At 43.7% G+C, this 22,918-nt stretch overlaps 3 protein-coding genes across 3 annotated transcripts; 2 read left to right on the top strand and 1 right to left on the bottom strand.

Annotated features, from left to right (window-relative positions):
* Positions 1–223: 223 nt before the first annotated feature.
* PVX_085945 (hypothetical protein, conserved) lies at positions 224–2,123 on the top strand (the record flags this gene model as incomplete). The annotated part of the gene is made up of 7 exons (XM_001616802.1): positions 224–254; positions 516–671; positions 806–896; positions 1,046–1,130; positions 1,239–1,307; positions 1,569–1,684; positions 1,958–2,123. 7 exons carry the CDS (start codon positions 224–226, stop codon positions 2,121–2,123), a joined length of 714 nt encoding a protein of 237 aa, XP_001616852.1.
* A 2,846-nt stretch (positions 2,124–4,969) lies between these two features.
* PVX_085940 (CTP synthase, putative) lies at positions 4,970–7,967 on the top strand (the record flags this gene model as incomplete). The annotated part of the gene is made up of 1 exon (XM_001616801.1): positions 4,970–7,967. One exon carries the CDS (start codon positions 4,970–4,972, stop codon positions 7,538–7,540), a length of 2,571 nt encoding a protein of 856 aa, XP_001616851.1. The 3' UTR covers positions 7,541–7,967.
* Positions 7,968–9,146: 1,179 nt separating this feature from the next.
* On the bottom strand, positions 9,147–21,838 carry PVX_085935 (hypothetical protein, conserved; the record flags this gene model as incomplete). Its single annotated transcript, XM_001616800.1, has 2 exons — positions 9,147–9,386; positions 9,752–21,838. The coding sequence occupies 2 exons, from the start codon at positions 21,836–21,838 to the stop codon at positions 9,147–9,149; spliced, it is 12,327 nt and encodes a 4,108-aa protein (XP_001616850.1).
* Positions 21,839–22,918: the final 1,080 nt, after the last annotated feature.

Below are 22,918 nucleotides of genomic sequence, written 5' to 3'. Positions count from 1 at the left end.
GTTGAGTCTTTTTTTTTTTTTTTTTTTTTTTTCTTTCCTTTTCGTAAAATTGTCTTGTCAAAATAATCGATGATTTCGTCAAGCAAAATCGCATACGAATATGTCAGTTGCACGAAGGGGCGCACCTTTATAGTGTACTCAAAGAACTTACCATCGAATGAAAGCAGGACATATAGCAGCTCCTCGTGCTCTTTACTCCGAGATACCAATTCCGCCAGCAACCATGAAAAGGCAGTTGTGCTTCTCCTGCACGGGTTAAATGGGGGCACTCACCAGTACGAGAAGTTGATGAATTTTTTGGTTCACGTCAACCACGCGTTTATATCGCTAGGTTAGGGCTCCCACGCCTATCGGCAGTGTGTGACGTGTTTGACGCTACTAACTCAGCGCGAATATTTGTCCATCCTTTTTTGCACAGCTTCTTTAGCATAACCTCCTGTGTGTGCCCCCCCCCGCGCTGCATAGATTAACCGCTTGTGTCCATTCCTCACCCCCGCCGCTGACCCCCCAAACAGACTTCTACGGCCACGGAAATAGCGTCCTTTCGCAGAACCTGAACAAATTTACGGAGCGATTATACACAGAACAAATTTATGACGTTTTAAGGAATAAACATATTTTAGATGCAACCTTCATTATTGTCGCCTTTTCCATGGGGTGTATCATAGCTAGTAATTTTTTTTTTTTTTTCCTCGCGAGCTCTCCCAAGAGGTCACTTCAGTGTACGCACTGCACGAGGGTGTGTCTGCATGCTTATACGACCTTATTTGGATACTTTCACTTTTTACCACCACCCCTAACGCAGCACACCTATCTGCTGAGAATAAAATACACATAAAGAAACTCTGCTTAATCAGTGCAGCTGGGCTGGCCAAGCCGCGGCACCGATTCTTAATGTAGGGTTATCTCCTTTATGTGAATGCGTGTCCGGGCGACGGCCCACGCAAAGGCTAACACGCAGGAAGGATTCTCATGAGTTTGCATGCTCCCCGTTTATGTACTTCCCATTTATGTACGCGTCGCCTGTCCTCCCACCCCCTTACAGCTTCCTGCTAAAGCACAACATACGCATTTGCCTGAGACTGGCGAAGAAGTACAGCCATTCGATGATCTCCGAGGACACGGTAAAGGTTACAAAAAGACTTAAAGCGCTTCCTGCGCGCACCCACAAAGGTCCCCTTCCATTCCCTTATCCCCCTTTAACTAAATGTGCATAATTTTTGCTTAAAAAAAAACAGAATGAATATTACAACTTCGAAAATAACGTAGAAGATGCGATGAAGCGGTACTCAGTACTCCGAGAAAATGTAAGCGGCAAAAAAGACACAAAAGAGGGGAAGAGAAATTTCCCCCTTTTACAAACGTGCATCATCGTACTTGTGCATAATTTTGTACCCCACGTGTTGGCAGTTGGCCGAGGCGCATTTATAAGTTGCCAGGAGGGGGAAGGGGGTTAAACCCTGCACGTAAAAATTGCAACCCTTTGGTAATTCCTACTTGACAAGGAACAACTTTATGTGTGTCATTTTTTTTTTTTTTTTTTGCCCCCATTTTCCACCTAACTGCAGCATGAAAAATTCATTGAGACATTTCTAAAGGTACTGACGGGAATAAAAATCCAAGATTCGAAGAAGCACTACGCTGCTTTGTTAAAAACTAACGTGGACATCCTTTTCATCTACGGGTAGGCATCCGTGTGAACTCCTACACAACGTTGCTTACCCCCATGGGGAGTTACATGCGCCTACATCGATGTTTATGCTGCGTGGGGATCCACTTCCCAAATGGAAGAAGCAGCAAAATTTTGCACCTTCACTCCCGTCACTGTTAACAAATTTGCTCCTTTCGTATGTCCATTCGGTACCATCGATAAAAAGAATAAAAACAGGCATAGCAAAAGGGCCCATTTTCGTTTGCGCATGTGGGCCCCCTTTTTTTTTCCCCCCCCCCTCTACAGAAAGGAAGATAAACTGACTCCCTACTCTTACACCGTAAAATTTTTGGAAAAAAAAAAGAAATATGTGCAGAATGTGAAGATGATTATTTTACCCGAATGTTGTCACCTCGTTATACATGAGAAGTACGGCGAGTTGGTTCAGCACCTGCTCTACTTTTTGCAGTGAAGCGCGCGGTGGATTGTACTGATTACACATATATGCTATATACACAACTGGCACACATTTGTGCTGCATCACCCCAATGGGGCTTAATGGAAGAAACCAAATGAAACATAGCAACAAATCGAGACAACCAAAGAACACCTACTCTGTTTCGTACCCACGAGGCTTCTCTTCATTTTTGCAACTTGGTTAAAATAAAGCATGGATGTCTTTTGCGTGTGATGAATAGCAATGCTCCGAGCCATTCGACGTATCTTGTTCGCTCCTTCTTGCTCAAATGCGGCAGCTCAATAGGGGCGGTTCCAAAACGTTAAATGGGGCCCCGGCCGTTTTTCGTGGCTCCCCATCTGAGTGGAACGATGACCCATTTTAACATTCTCATGTAGGGTGCAGTGCCCATTTGTGGGTGCCAAATTTGTAGCGCCAATCCCGGAGTGCCTCTTCTGAATGCCCATTTCAGCACTTTCCATTTGTGTGCTCCTCCTCAGCAAGGGTTAACCACAAAAGTGCATACTGTCCACGCGTAAAGATATGCACCTGCCGTTCGCATATATGTGAAAAGTGTACGGAGGGGAACGAAAAATATGCGCGTTTTGTTTTTTCCTTTTTTCCCCCATATCGTAGGGCCATTCTTTCCTTAATACATTTTTAAAAATTACATTTTACTCTTTTTTTTTTGTTATCTTTGCCCCCCTTTTTTATCCCCCTTTGGGGATGAACACAAATTAGGACATAAACTTGATGTTTAAAAAAAAAAAAAAAATCGCATTTTTTCGTGCGTCTTGCGAAATGGTGAAAAAAAAGAAAAAAAAAAAAAAAAAGAAAGAATGAATGAATAAATGAAGAACGATTTAACCAAATGGTATGTATAAGCCTCTCCTCCCCTGGGACTTTCTGCATAATTTTTAAAAAATGATAATACGAATTCATCACCCCTTTTTAACGTCAAAGCGTTACGCAGGACGTAAGCTTACTATTTTAAAAATCTTTTATCTGTACGTATCCAAGTTGACAGCAAAGTGCAGCGATATGATGCATATGCCAATTAATTAAACGTATGGGAGGATAATGCTCATTTCTTTGGCACAATTTTTACGTAATAAAAAGAACCCCCATCCATCAACCTGAGCAGATGAGAAGATGAGCAGAGGCAACTCCCTCTACGAGTTTTAGCGCTTAACGGGAATAAATGAAAGTGCTGCTACAGCCACGTGCGTTTGCGTAATGTACAGCACAGTACATGCGACTAAATGCATACGCAACGTAACGTAACATACACAACGGGTATGCCTCCCCCCCCTGCTTCCCATACATCGTAGTGCGGACGATTGCGCGGCCTTTCCAGCGCCCTGCCAAAATTATATACCCAACTACTATAAACGCAGCTATATATACTACGCCATGGAACTTTTCATTTATATGCTAAAAAATTTCATCATTCTGTCATTCTATCATCATTATATCTCCCTTCGTTTTAACGCCTACCGTTCTGCTCGCTTCACTCCAATTTTTACCCTACTAACATCCGCTTAAATTTTTTTTTTTTTTTCCTTTTTTTTCACCATGATTTGGAATACCATGGACGGCGACTCGCATCATTCGCATAAAACTGCTCTAAAAAAATGACGTCATTAAGTGCGCACGTGTTTACCCATGCTAAGTTGTGAATAAAGCAAAAAAAAAAAAAAAAAAAAAAATTATTCGAACTCAGCGGCTGCTACGTACTTTGCGTGCGAAAATGTTTACGTAATATGTTCATGCCATATGTTACCATTTTGAACCCAATCCAGTTTTTTTTTTTTTTCTTTCAAAGCGTACAAAGGGACGCCGTTCATATTACATACATACGTACATAGGTACGTACATATATGTATGTATGCTGTATAGATGTATGCCGCTTATGCTTTATGGGCCGGCGATTCTCCGCGCGAATGAACTTCCCTGGAGGCATCCCCCCTTATTTTTAAAACCCACTTTTTAACCTTCTCTCATTAACTCCCATTTTTAATACCCCCCGGGGAGTTACATTTTTGAATTATCAATTTTTAATTTATACGTTTTGCATTCCCCCTTGCGTTTGCGCTGTGGGAGAGAGGCTTCTTCAAAGCCAGTGAACGAGAACCGTATAGGTTCCCCTTTCGGCGCGGCTGTTTGTCAATTCCGGCGAAGAGTCACCTCCCCCCATTGAGGGAGATTCTGCAGAGGCGCAGTGTCCCCCTATATACTTGCTAGCCTATATTGCACATTTGGATTGGGCACCACGTGCAGCATCGTAGTGTGATCCACCATTTTTAATTTTTCCCTCCGAGGAATTTGCTAACGTGGTGCTCTGTATTGCATATAAATGGTGTAATTAACCCCGGATTGGCAAAATGCATGACTCTTCCTCTGGGGTGCATACACCACACAATGCATATGCCACCCTCGTGTATGCAGTTTACATATATATGAGCGTACGTTCCTGTGCGTAGCTATATTGGTCACATTAGCACAAGCCTAAGCGCTGCTTCGCCCTTCGTGTGGTAGAGCTTCATCTTTAAAGCATTCATACGAGCAGTGAATGTATTTGCAGGAGCGGGAAGAGTCACCCCTTTTGAAGTCCACGTGCAGATCTGCAAAACAGCGGTCTTAACTGCTCATATAGAGGTGTAGAAGTGGGTGTCCATATTTGCAACCACGGGTAGGAGTTCCCCCAGATAGGCCCATTTGAACCCCCCTACGGGAAGTCACCTACTGAAAGACGCCCACGGAAAGACGCCCACGGAAAGACGCCCACGGAAAGACGCCCACGGAAAGCCGCTACCCCCAAACTCGCCGCCAACCTTTCCCCTTTTTTGAAAATTCCCGAAATGGATTCAGCGGAAGATGTAAATGCCATCACAAAGTACATCATTGTGACTGGGGGAAATATGAGCGGGCTGGGAAAAGGAACAGCCATGAGCAGCATGGGCGTCCTATTGTTAACGAAAAACATTCTACTGACGACGATAAAGATAGATCCCTACTTAAATATAGACGCGGGAACCATGTCTCCATATGAGCATGGGGAAGTATACGTACTGGAAGATGGCGGAGAAGTGGACTTAGATTTAGGAAACTACGAGCGATTTCTGAATATAAAATTGTCGTATAAAAATAATATAACCTCGGGGAAGGTTTACGAAGAGGTTATAAAAAAAGAAAGGAAAGGAGAATATTTGGGAAAGACTGTTCAGGTTGTGCCTCACGTAACGGATGCTATTCAAAAGTGGATCAAAGGAGTTATGGATGATAATATAAAGAAAATGAAAAAAGAATATAACATTAGAGCTTCTTCCACACCGAATACGGTCCCATGCATTTGTATGATAGAAGTAGGTGGGACCGTTGGAGATATCGAGTCGGCTGTCTACTTGGAAGCACTGCAACAGTTAATAAATAATTTAAATGCGGATGATGTGTGTCTGTGCCATTTGTCCTACGTACCAATTATAGGGATCCTGAGGGAACAAAAAACCAAGCCAACACAACATAGTGTCAAAATTTTGAGGGAAGCTGGTCTAAAACCAGACTTCATATTTTGTAGATGTGAAGAACCCCTAACGGAGGAAGCCATTCAAAAAATTTCTCTCTTTTCGCAAGTGAAAAATGAGCATGTCATATCGTTACATGACACATCCAATGTGTATAAAGTACCCCTAATACTGGAGCAACAGAATTTCTCTGCCAACGTTCTAAAAAAACTCAACTTGCAACATATCGTGTTGAAAAACAAATTGCAGATAAGTCCGTACTCCTTCAGTACCTGGAAACAGCTGTCAGATAGATACGAATCTTCAAACGAATGTGTGGTCATTGGAATTGTGGGGAAATACACAGCTTCGAATGACACCTATTTGTCTATCATTTCTTCCCTCGTCCATGCGTGCATAGAATGTGGGTTCAAGCTAATTATCAAATATATTAATAGCAGCCATTTGTCTCTGAAAAAAAAAAGCAAAAAAAAAAATATCGATTTGAAGAGGAAAGCCAGAAAATATTCCTACGACACTTTTTTGCAAATTAATACAACGCAGAAACATCTCTTCGTTGATGATACCACCTCGGATGAAGATTACGATAAGAAGAGAAGAATGAAATACGAACGTGCTTGGGATATCCTCCGATCCGTGGATGGTATCCTAGTTCCCGGAGGATTCGGAACGAGAGGTATTGAGGGAAAGTATCTCTCATCCAAGTATTGCAGACTGCATAATGTGCCTTACTTGGGAATTTGCCTTGGCATGCAGACAGCCGTCATCGATGTGGCTAGACAGTACCTAAACAAATACGCCAACTCGGAAGAGTTCGAAGACGTACTTGAAGTTCACAGCCACTTGGATGATAAAATGATTAACAAGAAGAAACGGGAGTTTAACAAATGCGCAACGGACTACCCTGCTAGCGCGAGTGAGTTCACCAGGGCGGCCGAAAGTGACCTGTTCAGCGGCTCCAGGGAATTCCGCAAGGGACGCTCCCACACGGATGATGTCTGCTTTGAGATGAAAAAGGAGGCCCCCCACATTCGCCCAGACCTACACGCTACTAGAAACGTCGCGCAGAGCAACTTGCCCTACAACGACGAGAATGATAGTGACTACCTTGCGCAGAAGAAGCACGCGATCTCGGCCTGCTCCACGAATGAGGAAATTCCGAACGGCATCGGGTTGGAGGCCAGCGAAGGGGGCGAAAATGGAGAGGTGTGCACCGATGAGCGGAGCGGCCCCCTTCGTCCAAATGGCCAAATCGGTGACGGGAAAAAAGAGCACTTCGCGAAGCGCCACACGGACATGCTGAACTTCAACTCGTCGTCTCCGCGTGACCAGGGGGCAGAGCCCTCCGACGACGCGGACTTCCTAACCACGCAAAAGTACATCGAGGATATCCCCAAGAAGATAAACGACCCAGCATTACAGGAGAAAATAAAACTAATGGGCATACAGGATTACTACAAAAGTATAGAAGAGATAGATAACAACAATGTGATTATCTCCATGAACGAGTTCAAAGGGGATGATAATAAGGGAGGCACCATGCGATTAGGGGTGAAGCAGTCCAAAGTGATTGACAAAGATTCGCTAACGTACAAAGCGTACGATGAAGCGACGTACATATTCGAAAGGCATAGACATAGGTTCGAAATAAATCCCAAATATGTTCCACTGTTAGAATCCGTTGGGCTAAGTTTTGTGGCAAAAGATGTTGATAGTGTCAGGATGGAGATCTGCGAAATGAAGAAGTTAAATTTTTACGTCGGTGTGCAATTCCACCCCGAATTTACATCCCGTCCGTTTAAGGCCAACCCGATATTCCTGGCCTTCATTTTAGCATCCAAGGGGAAACTGAAGGAGCGTCTGGACAAGTACGGAAATAAGTTATGTTCGGGGAGCCTCTACCGGTAGAGTGGCGCGTGTGGAGGAGTCACACCTGGGCGCGCGCGCACGCACAGAAGTATGCGAATATATACATTCATGTATAAATACATATATTTATACGCCTCCCTGTGTGCATCTCCCTTGGTCATTATGATGCCAAACGGGAGTAGCGCCGCCCCCCCTGATGATGACGACCAAGCTGAGGCACATGCCAAGTGACAAAAAAAATCGTCACGTAAGGAAGATGCGTACATTTCCTGTGGTCTCCTGCCCAACCTCCCCCTGTACCTCTGTACAACATGCTCTATATGTATATGTATAAATATATATATGTACACACATGTGGGAATTACAATCCAACCCATGGTGCTCATTTTGAAGACAAAAAATGTTAATGACGCGTATTATGACGAAGTGGCATGACGACCCACGTGTGCATATTTTGGAAAATACGGAGGACACTTCCAAGGTGGTACTTTCCTACGGGGGAACGAGTTATCCGAGGATGGGGAAAAGCATCATTTTTGTTTTCCCCATTTCGCCGCGTCACCGTTTATAAGAGGGATTCCCTTCAATTTGTTTGAACGGGGTGGGTCCTTTGCGCCTAGCCACTTCGCACATGTGGTTTAGCTTTGCTTTGCTACGTTAGCCATGTTTTGCTATGTTTTGCTTTGCCATGTTTTGCCATGTTTTTCTTTGCTTTATTCTATTATGCTACGCTTCCTTTTTTTTTTTACCTCCCCTCCCATCTGCATTCTTTCAATTTTGCACCCCCTTCCACCCTTCCCCCTTTTCCCATTTGGCATCCACTTGCATGTGTAAATAACGCGACACTGCACGTGGTAGAAGTTTTCTGTTTTTGAAAATGTAAATTAAGAATAACCAACGAACACTTTTTCTGTTTGAGCCATTTGAAGAAATTTTACTCTCCCGTCGGTAGCCTGCACGCCAGGTCGGTTTGGCAGGTTGGTTTGCCGGGTTGCCTTGCCAAGAATGGAAACACCCCCGGTGTGCGCATCACTTGGGAGCGGTTGGGAGCAGGTCACCCCTTAAAAGCCCAAGCGATTTCCCTTTTTTCTCAGTTAACTACAAATGTGTAAATGTGTACATTTGAATGATTGGAGGAGAAAAAGTGCCTCTCCTCATGAGACGGACTTCCCATCAACTTCCACCCTGTGGATACCATCCTCCGAAAAAAAAAAAAAATCGTGACTGTTTTGGAAATTTCTTGGTCAACTTAGCTAGTCATGCCATCACAGCATGCTTCACCTCGATTTAATGGTTAACAAAAAAAGACAATACACATGTGCACTTTCATCAAGTGCGGGGGAAGGCCCCTTTCGCATGCTCATCATCATGCGGACATTTGACTTTTGAAGCCGTGTCAAAGGGGGAGAGAAAAGGAAAAAAAAAATAACAAAATAAAAAAAAACATTTCCACTGACGCTATCATTAAGATTAACATGACATTTCAACAAAGCGGTGGTCCACTTGGGTGGAAAAACAAAAAGGGGGGGGCAAATTCTGGCGCGAAGCTGCGAACGGCGATATAAACCACGCCGCGCGCGACTCGCAAGGCAAGTCGAATTAATCCCCCACGGAGTTGCGTACAAAAGAACAAAGGGTAGACAAATTAATAGTACTGGAAATTCAGTTTGTAGCAAAATAAAATATTGTTGAGCAAAATTGCAAAGACGGTTAACTCGAAATTGTTATTTTTTCCTTTTACGTAGATGACATCGAAGCCCGCGATGAAAAAGTTCAGCTCCTCGTCCATGTCTGCGTAATTATCGGCCAGGATTTTTCGAAAGTTGTAATTTATGTTGTTCACAAGGCGTTTCTTGTCTCCGATGCAGGCGTCCTTGCTGAAATTCTGCAGAGGTGGGAAAAAAAACAAACATATATATATATATATAACGGAATGAATCCCTGGTCGCACTGGGCGGGGAAGAACAGCGGACGACCGACCACTTCAGCAGCACACTAAACGCCGCTCATTTTTTTGTTCTCTTGTGCGCTTATAAGAACAACAATGTGATTCACGCGAAGTGGAAAGCAGCGCGACATGTGTACTTCTGTTACGATGCGCTTTCTTTTCAAGGATTTGCCCCTTTGGGAAAATAACGGGGAGCACGCGATATCACATGCAGTCCGCGTGCGGGCAGGGAACGATGACCCCTCCATTTTGGTAACCCCCTCGTTATGTTTTCCCCCTTTTTTTCTCTTTTTTTTACTCACCGGGATAAGCGCCCTCCCTATGCGTTCCGTATACAGCGGAATGGTAAAGTAGGGGATGAGGAGGTACGAATTTGTGTAAACACACTTGTGCGCAAAGTAGACAAAGATGAGATTGCTGTACTGGTTGGCCAGCAGAATACACGACTTGTCATAAATGATTTTCAATAAATTAATTCGAGAGGACTTGTATGCGGCTGGCAATTTTGGTTCGACTGGTTTGCTTAATTCCAGTATGGGCACAAATCTTGTGGTGAAAAAATTCTTGGTAATTTTTGTGAATTTAATTTTTGATAAATATAGTTTATATTTATCTGCAGATATTACTACGTAATTACTGAGTTGTTTTTTTTCTTCCCTATCGACCACTGAGTCAAACGTTGCTTTGGGGGTTTTCACACACTCGCATGCTTTTTTTTTTTTTTTTTTTCCCCCCTTTCTTACGCTCTTTTCACCATAGGTGAAATGTATGCCTTTCTTCTTCCACCCCCTACTCAAGTGAGAGTACAAAAATCTTATCATGGATATGTTCAGAATAACTGTGTCTCTTTTTCCTTTTGGTAACAGGAGGAAAAACAGCTTGAATAATGTTGTCGTATTCGGAAGGTCCAAATTCAGCGAGTACAGAAAACGATAGTCTGACTGTACCTGTGGCAAATCACTATTGCAATTCTCATAATGGTCAAATAGACGGGTGTCCAAAATGATATTTCTTATCCACACAATGTATTTGCATATACGCCTGGGAGTTAAAGGATATTTTTTTCTTTTTTGAAATAAATTTTTTGTCAAGTACACAAGGAAGGAATACCTCTCCTTCACATAAAATGATTTCAAAATTCTTTTTTTCTCTGCATTCACTTTTTTATCATGTTCCTCATTTTCCGTTTTGTGTAATAATTTACAGTTTTTCAGAGCCATTTGGTAAAATATTTTGGCCACCTTGAGGTTAATGTAAAATGTACTCTTGACATATTTTTCTTCGAAAATTATTTTCCTCATTTGGTAATTTCTCAGCTCGTGTAAATTGACGCGTATGATAAAAATGATCGTTTTTGCCTTCTTGCAATGTACTTTTTTTTTTGGTTCGTTTTGGTTCCTCTTTTGGGGCTTCTTCTCACTGCAAATGTGTATGTCCGTCTGGAATATGATGCTTCCCCCGTTGCAGCTTGCCTCATCCGTCACGTACTTTACGTTCACCACGAGTAACCCCCTCCCACAGTATCTGTACATATTCTGCAAAACATTTATATTTTCAAAATATTTTATCTTATAGTTGTCATTTCTGGAGTGCAGGAAGCATATGTTGTACACTCTGTCTTCCCTCCGGAGCACGTCCTCCAGGTCCTTCCTCGTGGAGGGGCCATTCCCATCTCCGCCTCGTTCATTTTTGTTCATTTTAAGTCGGCTCGATTTCGGCCTTTTCCCCTTCCCACAATTCGCATCGGAGTTGAGCGAATCGGAGGAGCAGAAATGGGTGCTGTCATTTGTTAAATCGTCGAAGAGGTTTTCAAGGGGGCTTTTCTTCTGTTCTTTCGTATGTTCTTTCTTCTGGTCGCGCTTCTCCCTGTGGAAGGCACCCCCCCGATCGCCCTTGTACATATCATTTTCGCGAAAGTACTTGTGATGGTTGATAATCCTGTTGCTGTGAGAAATGTTCACTATGTTATTTATCACATTGTGAAAATTCGAAACGTTGTTTTTCAGTATAATTGTATACCCGACATTTTTGGAGTGCACTTCTGGAGGGTCGTCCTCCTCCGTCTCCCCTTGCTTCTTCCCGTTGCCCCCACGTTGCGTGCCCTTCCTCTTGATTAACGTTAAGTAGGCCTGGAAATGCTGATTCATTTCGCCAATTGTGCCACTTCCACCGCCAACGGAGAAGTGCCCTCTGCCTGCTGCTCCCACGGATCCGAAGTACACAGCGTAGTTCTGCAAAAGTTCACTCAGAATTTTCGACTCCTGATAATTTGCGGTAATGTGAAAATTGAAATACAGCTTTGGCTTGGACGCCTCGAACTTGGCGATGCAGTCAGATAGGACTTTACATTTGACGTGTCTGTACATATTTTTGCAGAACTTCAAATCTGCGTACTGATGAATTAGCTTTTCAAAAAGTGGGATCCACTTCTTGGGATTATCTTCACAGTTTTTTCTTTTTCCCGATAAAAAGTGGAAGCTAAAATCGTTCCTTATACCACGTATGTATTTATAAAACAAGGATTTTTCGTGTTTCTTCCTTTTTTGGTAATCCGCATCGAGCTCGTCATCATCCTGATGAGGATCATCATCATCATCGCCGTCGCTTTCCTCCTCCACATCGTAATCACCTGCGTTTGCACCCTTCCAGCTATTTTTATCCGGTTCTACGCAGGAGGAGGAAGAATGTTCGTCCGTTTCCCAGCTGTCATACGATTCGTTGTTCGATTCGGATTCAATGAGCGAAGATTTTCCTTTCTGTTTTTTATTCCTTCTTTTGTTCTGCCTACGTGTGTAACATTTTTTTTTCGTCTTGTCTTGCTTTGTACGGGATGGCTTAATGTAGAGATCTTCCGTCCACCCGGGGGTTGCCCGTTCGTCATTCCACGTGGAGGTGATCATATTAGCATAATGCCCGTATTCATAGTCGGTCAAAACGCATACATCCCGAGTTAAGCGCTGCCTTGTCAATTTGACACTTTCCAGGTCGCAGATTCTCTCCTCATACCTCAGCGGATAAACAACAATGTAAGATTTTAGCAAATGCTTACACACATATTTCATGGTGGAATATATTTGCTTAATTTTTTTCTTCGAAAAGGACGTTCTTTTAAAATTCCTGTCCGTCATTATTTCGAAAATGGTTTGGATGTTATCTGGTTGGACGTACTCCGCTCTTTTCATATTCATCTTATAGAGGTAAGAGCGTAGGAAGTGTACACTACCCCCTTCTGTGTTCCCCTTGGCACTTAAAAAGGAAGAACTAAATAGTTGGAAAAAAGAATACTTTTGAAAAAAGGGGCAAAAATTATCCATAAGAACATTCCCAGAGGGGAAATAAACACAATAATTAAAACTGGGTCTCTGTCCTACGAAAAAATTTTCTTTGTAAAATAAATCCGCAAAAATATCACATTTGGAAATATTTTTCTTCAAAAGGAAGTCACAACTCCATCCCATATGTTTCATTTCCTGTTTGCACAGAATGTTATTTTTTTTCATATTTGATAATAGCTCCTTTTCCCTGATCGCTTTGTACAATTTACTTTCATGAAACGCTTTTTCGAAGGCGTTTCTTTTCCCTCCGTAGTTTATTTCGACTGTTGCGTTGGCCAGTAGGCTGAGTGACATGCGGTTGTGACTGTTCTGCGTTTTGTAGTTTCTCCTCACGTTTGCGCTAACCATGCTCATGTTTCGATGCCGCTCCCTGCTTTTCCTATCCTCCCTAGGCGGAAACACATGGTCATATATGTTATAGTTCCTATCTAAGTCGTAATTCTTCACATTGAAAGGGTTCCAAAGGACCAGGGATTTGTCCACCGAGCAGGACAAAAGGAAATTATCGTCTGGTGAAAATTTCACACTTGGGATGTTATGCTTGTGGTGCTTTATAATAATTTCGTAAAATCTGGAGGACAATTCGAAAAATAATTTGTACATAATATCATACCAGTCCGCAGAATAGAATGTCACATTTGAAAAGGTCCACAGCACTTCGTTCATTCGATTTGATTCATCATAGGAAGGACTCATTCTTACATGATTGCAAAACTTTCTCGTAATCACACTGTTAGGTAAATTTTTGAAGATATAATTAGCATTTTTATCATTGTAAAGACTGTTTCTTACTTCTTCTGCTTTGTATTGTACAAGTGCGCTGACGTTATGGTCATAATATTTCTTCTTCATTTGGTTGCCCTGGTCCTCCTCCCCTGTGAGGTTTTTTTTTTTTTTTTTTTTTTTTTTCTCACCTTTGCCTTCCTCGATAGTGGAATAGTAATACCTTAAAAATGTGTTAAAGAAGCGATCCTTCTGAACTGCACTATTTTTTTCTGCTTCGTTTTTTTCGCCTCTTCTGAGTACATTCAAATATTCGATTTGTTGTTTGATGGGTTTGTCCTGCTGGGCGTGTTTTTTTTTCTTTTTTTCTTTTTTCGTTCCTTTGTTCGTTTCCTCATTCGTGTCATCCGTTTCTTCCTTTTCCCGCTGCTGCGTTTGTTGCTGCGTTTGCTGCTGCGTTTGCGGCTCCCCCTCCATTGTGCTCTTTCCCTTCAAAAGCATCTCCAACTTGTTCCTCTTCTCCTCATTCAGGTAGCAATTCTGTTGCAGCAGAACTTTATGTAACCACTTCGATGTGATGACCATTTTGTCTTTACCTGATTTTTCCTTCCAGTTGGGCGGCGTGTCTTTTTCCCCGTTCGTCGTCCACAACGGTGAGTACGCTTCTTCATCCCAGAGTGGCCCTTTCTTCTTGCTGAGCTGCGCCGAACTACTTTCAAAATCGTTGATGCTTAGCGCGACAATTTGCGTGCGCCCATTTTGTCCATTACCGCAATCGTAACCGCAATCGTAACCGCCCTCGTAACCGCAATCGTAACCGCCCTGCCTCCTTGGATGGCCAACCCTCCGCTTTAAATAATACTTGGAGAGGCGCCCTTCCCCATTCCTCTTTACGCTGACGCTGCAGTTGTTTACGTACAGCTTGGACCCCTCATACTTCAAGAACCGGTAAGCTGAGTTAAAGTTTATAAGGTTGCTTCCCTCAAAGCACAGGTTTGTATTTTCGCACTCGGAACACTCATCTATTAGGCACTCGGATAAATTGCTAAAATCGCTGGTGGTGTGGCTGGACGAGGAATAATACGACTCGTACGATGAGTCTTCCATGTCTAACGTGGACGCGGAACTCAGATTTGGCTTCAAATCTGTTACGTTTTCGTCACTACTGGGGGTCACTTTTTTGGAATCATCTTCTTCCCTCCTCGGGGGGTCTCTCTCCGCGCATTCGATTGTCATTCCGCCGGGATGAACATCGCCAGTAACGCTATCTTTGCTCAAACTGTCTTTCAGCAGCGGCCACTGTGAAGGCTTATTTATGTGCGAACTGGCGCTGCGGCTTTCTCCCAGGGGATCCTCCGCGTTGCTGTGATGGTCGATTTGGCCATCCGCAGTGTCACCCCCCGGTTCTTCCGTGACTCCCTCCGGTGACTCGTCCGCTGATTCGTCCGCCGATTCGTCTGCTGATTCGTCCGCTGATTCGTCAGCTAATTCGTCAGCTAATTCGTCAGCTAATTCGTCCGCCTCTTCTTCCTCTTCCTCCTCCTCCTCCTCTTCTTCTTCATCTTCTTCATCTTCCTCCTCTTCCTCCGCTTCTTCCTCCGCTTCTTCCTCCGTCATTTCGTCCGTCTCCTCCTCTAACTCCCCATGCACTCGATCCGATCCCGCTGCCCCCACGGCCGCCACTGCGCCCCCCAGTTTAAAAGCCACTTTCTGCAAGCCATCCACACCCCATGTCGACCTGCCCCCCTGTTCATTACCCCCCTGGGGAGGATTCCCGCGGTTCGCTCTCTCGTTCTTCTGATACACACCTTCACACACAATGACAAAGTCGAAGAAAGAATCAGCCTTGGAGCCATGAGCCAACATTATTTCATCGGCACTTTGGGGAAGCGTATATACGTACCGAACAATGGCATCATACTTCTCATTCACGGAGGCGTATTTCAAGCCGAAAGGGATTTCCCTAAAACGATTGCACTGCATGGCTCCTTGTTTTCCCTTCATTTTTACGCCTTCCAATTTTTTGGTGTTCATTAGGTCTAACGTCATGGGGGATATTTTGCCGGTAAAGGAATCTAGTTGATTAAAAAATGTGCTCCTCAAATTTCTCCCAGAATTATATTCTTGATTTATATTTCGAATATCGTTTTGCAAATTATTCATCACGTTCGCAGTCCAATTCCCCATGTTGTGATCCACCGAGGAAGAGCTGTTCCTGTTTGACTCCCTCATATTTAAAATGTTGTTATACAGCATGTTGAGGAAAAGATGTTCATTTTCTTGTCTGGCATCCCTCGCATTTCGGGAGCGTCTACTACCATCCGCATTATTATGTGCAGAGGAGGAAGAGCTATTATTTGCATTTGCACTTGCTCTGGATATCAAATAGATGTTATCGAGATTGCTGGTGTTTATTCGGAACCTCCAACCATCTCGGGTGGCCTCAATTCTGTCCGGATTAGATGCCAGCAGGTTTCTAATTATTATACTCGCGTAGGAATTAATTTGTGTGCCCCTCCCTTCTGTTCTTGTTTCCCCTACGTCCAATCTTGGCAAATGCATGCTTCCCCAGGATGTTTCGTTATCCAATTGTGAATCTTCCAAATCGGGTCTGTCCCCAGATTCGCTATCCTCATTCGGGGGTGCTAAAAACGCAGCTGGGTCGACTGTAGGTGGGCCGTCTAAATCGAGCAAATGCTCATTATAGCGCAAGTTAGATGCCTGTTGTGGGGTTGCCCTAGAGGAGTAATAACCTCCCCTTCCTCCAATGGGCGGAGGTCTACTAGTGATGTTCCCAATGCTATTGTTAATGTTCAAAATATTCTGCGTAGCATTCACCATGTTGTTTACCACTCTCTGCGTGTTCTCATTCATGAAGTCATCTCTCACGTTTGGTACATTCCTAGCGCCATGTCGATTTGGTCGACTGGGGCGATTGGGTCTATTGTTTCGCATGTTATTCCTCATGTTGTGTAGAAAGTTGTTCCTCACCAGTCTATAATTGTGTAATGCGCGAACGAGAAGACCATTGTTTGAAACATCTGAATTGTATCCATTCCCTAGGAGCCTACTCCTAGCTGTTGATAACAAATCTTCGTTAATGAATCGGTTAAAATTGTTTGTACTTTGGCTAGTTGTGTTGTTATTTATATATGCAGGGAAATTTATGCCTCTACTGTGCATGCTGCCTTCAGAGATGTTAGCTGACTCGGATGAGTTCGAACCCGATTCGGCTTCCAAATTGAGTAGCAAATTATTCATGACACTTTTCATCTTCATTTCGTCTTTCGGGCGGTTGTTTCTATACAGATTGTCCATTTCCATCTCAACGGTGTAATTTACAATCCCGTTCATGTGGGCTTTGCCTGCCATAATGCTTCTCAAGCATCTTTTTTTTTTTTTTTTTTTTTTTTTCGTTTTCTTCGTTTCTGTCTTTTCTGCATTGCTGGAGGGGGGGCCGCTTCCTCGTCCGCTTTCTCTCCTGTTGCCCCTTCCGCTGTCCCTTCCACTGCCACTACTGCTACTCCCTCCGCTACTCCTGCTGCTACTCCTCGGGTGGTCGTTCCTTCGCATTCTCTGCTTCTTGCCACTCGCTGCGCCACCTCCATCAAACCGCACGGAGTAATAATTACTGCGGTTTCCCTTTTCCGGTCCTGGCTGCCCCCCCTGCAAAAAATCCTGGCCGCTCTCTCTCGGGTCGTTCGTCAGGTGCACAACGTCCAGCGTGTTATTATTGTGGTCCTTCAGCTCGCATACTACTAATATCGTTTTGCTGCAAAAGTCGAGGTTTTCCTCTTCCTCCTCCGCGGGGCGTTCGCTCGCGGGGGCCTCCCCTCCGCTGAACGGTTTGGCAGCTTCGGTCGCTTCGCCTGATTCGACTGCTTCGGCTGCTCCATTCGTTGCCCCCGCGCGAGCGCCCCCCCGGGCCTCTGAAAACAACCCCGGCGCCGAGTGCCTCTGGATGCTCTTCACGACCATCTTCAATTCGTCCACATATTTCCCCGAAACGCGGTCATAGCAGTGCAGTTCCCCTTTGTTCCTCCTTTTATCTAAAACCACGAAGATGGAATGCTCATTTGAAAATAGACGCTTCGTGTAGGAAAAGCTAAAATTGTGTCTCTCTTTGATGAAGTGTCTGAACCTTCGGCTAATATTTTTTAAAACGTTATTGGCCCTTTTGTAGCTGTACAGGTGCTTATAGCATTTTATTACTTTATCATTATGCTCATCAGCCTTTGTGTTGTGGAGGCCACCATTTGCGCCTTGCTGGGTGGTGCTACACCGATCGCACAGCACATAATTCCTTTCCACCTTTGACATGTTGTAACTTTTGACTTTTCTGTAAATGACGTTGTGCACACCGAGTTCATCCTCGCTGGATGTGCTGTCCGTTTCTGAAGCGGTCTTGGTCGCGTCGAGGTCTTCGCTCCGGGGGGTCTGCCCTTCAAGTGGCCGCTCTCCCTTTGGTCGATCTCCCTTTGGTTGCTTCCCACCTGGGTGCCCTTCCCCCAGTTGGTCACCCTTGAGAAAGTCCAAATAACTGTGCCGCTTCTCCCCGTGGGCCCCCTTGGCCCAGTTGGCTCTCCGTTCCTTCCTGCGCGCCGCCATTCTGCAGGATGCTTCCGCCCCGCTCACGCCCCCCCTGGGCATGCTCCTGCGGAGAAATTTGATGTACCAGTTTTTCAAATACCTATTGTTGTTGATTATCACCATTTGGGGGTGAAACAACTTCAAATTGAGGCAGTACTTGGAGCCAAATCTTTTGGCATATAACTTCTTCATCTTATGAACCGTTAAGGCAATATTGTAATGAATGTTCCACTTCATGTGGTAGATCTCCCCCCCGATGGAAGCTTGCTTTAAAAACAAAATGATTGCATCGCTGGGGAAATTGTAAGATATAGTGAGAAGCATTTTTTTTAGATTCTCCTTTCTGTTGAGGAAAAACTGGGCCAGGTCAATCGGAATGTAGCTCCTTCTGTACAGGATGGACGAAATTGCTTTGTGCAAATTGGCCTCCTTAAAATGGTCTTGCACGCTAATCTTCGTGACGTAACTGCTGTTCTTCACTGGGAAGATGCCCCTCATGGGGTCGTCCTTCACTTGGTGGAGGGTTGGTGCGATATATGGATCGGCTTTATTCTGCCCATCTGGGCTACTGTTATTCCTCCCCACTTGATCCGCGGCACATGTACTGGTGTCTTCACCATCGTGCAAATGCAACACGGAATTGTCTTTCCACTGGTCAAAGGGGGCACTGTCACTGGAATAAAAACGAATGGGTTCTGCTCCATTCGCTATGTTGCCTCTTTTTTGTCCTGCTTCCTCCTCCCAGGAGAGGTCTGCGCAGGGCATTGCACTGATCGTGCGTTCCTTATGGTCAAAATATTCATTACGAAAAATTATTGAGTCGTTTTTTTTTTTTTTCTCCTTCTTTTTCTTCTTCCTCTTCTTCTTCACTTTTGGTGAGGGGCAACCATTTGGCTGGTGGCGCTCTTCCCCCATCCTGTTTACCTGTTCACTGGGGCTAAGCGTGGTGGACGATTCTTCGCTCTCCTCATAAGGATCCATGTAAAAGACATTATCGCAATTTTGTTCCCTACTGTGGTGGTGAAGCGAGGAACGATTATTTTTCTTTTTTTTCCCCCCCTTCTCCGCTTGGTCTGCCCCTTTCCCCGCTCGCTCCCTTTTCTTCTTTCTTTTTCTCTCCTTTTTCCTCTTCCTGCTCTTCCTGCTCTTCCTGTTCGCCGCCAATTGGTCCTCCCTATCAGTGCTATCGAAATAGAAGGGGTCCTTATCATCGTTGACGAACAAGCGATTTACCTTAACCTTCCTGTGCACAAATGCATTCTTAAAGAAGTTAAGAGCATCATCATAATCGTACCTCCTCCGAAAATAGTAAAAGTTATTCAAATTGTAAATATTTATATTGTGCGTATTCGATCCAATGGCTAGTAAATTTTTCGTGAAGTTAAACGAAATGGCCCACGTAGACGTATCCGATTTAATGTACGTTTTGTTGTTAAAAACGATGTCTGGCTGCACGTATATATGTGAGGACTTCAAAATTTTATCATTGTAATCTACATTAAAGAGATTAAAGCTGAAGATGTTAAACTGCTTCCAAATTTTATTGTACTTGATGTCGACACTAGGGTCTAGGAAGTTCTCTAGCTTATTGCTGTACTCTTCGTAATGCACATGTGTTATGTACAATTTGCAGAAGTTTACAAATTTCTTTCTTTCCTTCTTCAGGATATTCAACCGCTCTACATGCAAATTATAATTTTTGATGTTCCTCCTTAATCGCTCTATTTGCGCTTTTTTCGCATCTCCATGATATTTTTTTTTTTTTTTTTTAATACCTATTTTGGCTCTCTCTCTGTGAAGTACGTTTGGCGAGAACTTCCCTCGTGCACCCCCTTCACAACTTCCCCTATTGCTGCAACTGCGCGTGTCGGTGTTATCGTCATCTCGAACCCTTTTTTTATTTTTTGCCACCCGCTTGATTTTCCTTTGCGCCATCAGCTGGGCCATATGGAGACCCCTCCTCAGTGTCATGCGCAAATCCCCATGGCGGTAAAACTTGGGTCCGCATCCTTTCCTACTACAATTGGTCAGTCTCAGTTTAGACGGCCACTGTGCTGTGCACTCCTCATCACTAGATGATTTAATATACGTATTCACAAATTCGCTTTCTTCCCTAATCGCGTTAATATATTCATTTTGGTCATTCAGTTCAAGGGGGTTATTTCTTTGGTTGTAACCCATGTACACACTGTTCCTCATTTTTTTATAAAAGTTGAGTTCTTCAATTTCCTTCGCATCATCGCCTAGTAAATAATTAACTTGATGATTTTTTTTAAAGTTTTTTCCTAATTTTTTTTTCCTCATCTCGGGGTTATCATTCCGGTGCAGTGCTCCATCTTCCCTTCCGTCCTCCGTGTCGTACGCGTCCTCCTCCGCGCTCTCAAGGCTGCTATAAATTTCGCTAATTTTAAATCTTTTCTTCTTCCCATTAGTGTTACTGCGTGTGTTTGCATTTTGCACACTATTGCTCTTCGGATCTCCCGCGGGTTCGTCCCGTGGGCACCTCAAAATACAGCTGTATTTCATTGTGTACGGCCCCTTTTTGAACGCGTTCTTTTTGTGCACATTTAGGGCGCCTCCCCTGCACAATTCACCTGCTAGTGCGGCTTCGGCTACCCCTCCGAGGGCCTCCCTTTCGAAGAGGCATTTTTTATAGAAGCCCTTCTTGCAGACGTTTCTTTTCTTCGTTTTTAAGAGGGGCTTCTTCAAATTAGCGGTTACGCACTGGTTGAACACCCAATCGTTAAGGCGCTTTTTTCTCTTGTTCGCTCTTCTCTCATTTTCCAACTGCATTCTGTACAGACGGGCGCCTCTCCTCTGTTTGGCCTTATTCTTTATGTGATCGAAACTGTTGATGCATTTGGACAACTCAAACATTTCTAGCAGCTCTTTGGAATATCCATTTGCATCCTGATTGTTGTGAATTAAACTTAGAATGAAATCATTTTCGTCAATTTTTATTTTATTTAAGAGGCGATAGGAGTCACTAAAGGAGGTTGGGAAGACCGGGTCTGCACATGGAGAATGTCTATCATTAAAATAGATTGCTTCTTTCGTCTCATTTTCTTCATACCTCTTCAAATCGAACAGCTTTTTCTCTAAAATGTGTTTTAATTTCTTCTTTATGTTAATACATTCGACGATTTTCTCTACATAATAAACACTGGTATCTTCGGACCACCCCACAGATATTAAAATGCACTTATCTGAGTTGTCTCTTTCTTCGCACTTAATATTTACGTACCCTTTTGAATACACGTGTGGGGATAGGATAAGGGTCGGTGCGGGGATGTTCATCGCTTTCAAATTCAAATCATTTTTCACTTCATCGTGCACGTACTTTATTTTATTTATGTTTTTAAAGCTGCTGTCATTGTGGCTTATTTCTTGTTTGTGGAAATTGGCAATGACGTCGTCCCCGCCATTTTCATTCCTCTGCCCAACACCAACACCAACGTTAGCGTTAGCGTTAGCGCTAGCGTTAGGGTTAACGTCCACGCTAATGTTTATGTTGTTTTCCAGAAAGCTTTTCAACTCGTACACGTAGATATACTGGCCGTACGTTATAAACACCAGTTCGTATTTCTTACTCACGCAGAGCAAGTTCAGTGCGAAGAAAACGAATTTGTGTTGGATGCTTCTGGTCAAGTCGTGACAAAATAGCAAATCCGCGTCACAGTTCTTTAACGTTTTTACGTTTTTCCAGGGCGTGCAACTTCGCCCCCCAAGTGTCTTTCCCATCCGTCGTGGGTTAGAGGCGGTGCGGCAGTCCGGCGCGGTGCCTAGGCTATGCTCGCGTCGCTACACGACGTTATGTGTAGCTCTAGACCGCTATGCGTGGCGATCGTCCCTCCAGGTTCCCCTATTTTCTCTGCTTCCCCTGTTCTCCCTCTCCTTCTCTCAATCAAACATATTCGCGAATGGGAAAAGGGGGCGGCGAGAGCATGCGGGAGGCCTCGCCGAGTATCGCCAAATTTGGTCAAATTTAGCCAAGCTTAGCCAAATTCCGCCAAGCGGTCCGATCTCGCGGTGCAAAGTCGCCTGGACAGGCCGCCCTTCAGCGCGTTTGCAAATGTACGCGGTGGACTTTGGAACAGCAACTTTCCAAATGGTGAAGAAGATTTTCAGGAGTCACGTCTGCGCGACGAAAACGGACAAGGGCATTCCCCTCAAGTGGCTTTTCCCTTTTAATTTAAAAAAATATTACCAAAAAATGTATGAAAAACTTTTGCTATCCAAAAATTTAAATGCATAACGAGGTTTCCTCAAAAATGGGGGGTAATCCCCTAAGGTGCAATGGTCAATTTTTTTGGCTTTTTTTGCTTTTTTTTTACTCGTCCAGTAGTTCGGTCCGCGTAGCTACTGCCTGGCACTTTCGTGAGTTGCCTCCCCTCTCCTGTTCTTTCCCATGGAAAGGCACAATAATACACCCGCGCGAGAGGATATAATTTTCGCACCATGCGAGCTAACCACTTTTGCGTGCGCTCGGTTACGTATGCTTATTTGTCATACACGTAAAAAAAAAAAAAAAAAAAAAAAAAAGGAACAGTTTGAAATAACGAAAAAGTGGGAACAATTGCGAAAAGGTTGGGAATACTTATGAACAGTTACTCATGAACATTTACGTAAGCATAATTACGTAAAAATTAAAAAAATTCGCATTGCTTATATAATTCTCTTTTTTTTTTTTTTTCCAATGTGGAATATACGTTAGGGGCAACAAATGTTGGCTTTCTTTATTTTTTTCTCATCGTGTGCTTCAGCATAGGGAGGGTTGAGGGCCTTGAAAATGAAAACTTATATTTTTTCCAAAAAATAAAA

This window comes from Plasmodium vivax, chromosome 13 (assembly GCF_000002415.2).
Source record: "Plasmodium vivax chromosome 13, whole genome shotgun sequence".
In the NCBI taxonomy this organism is placed as follows: domain Eukaryota; phylum Apicomplexa; class Aconoidasida; order Haemosporida; family Plasmodiidae; genus Plasmodium; species Plasmodium vivax.
This window is presented reverse-complemented; position numbering and strand designations above follow the sequence as displayed.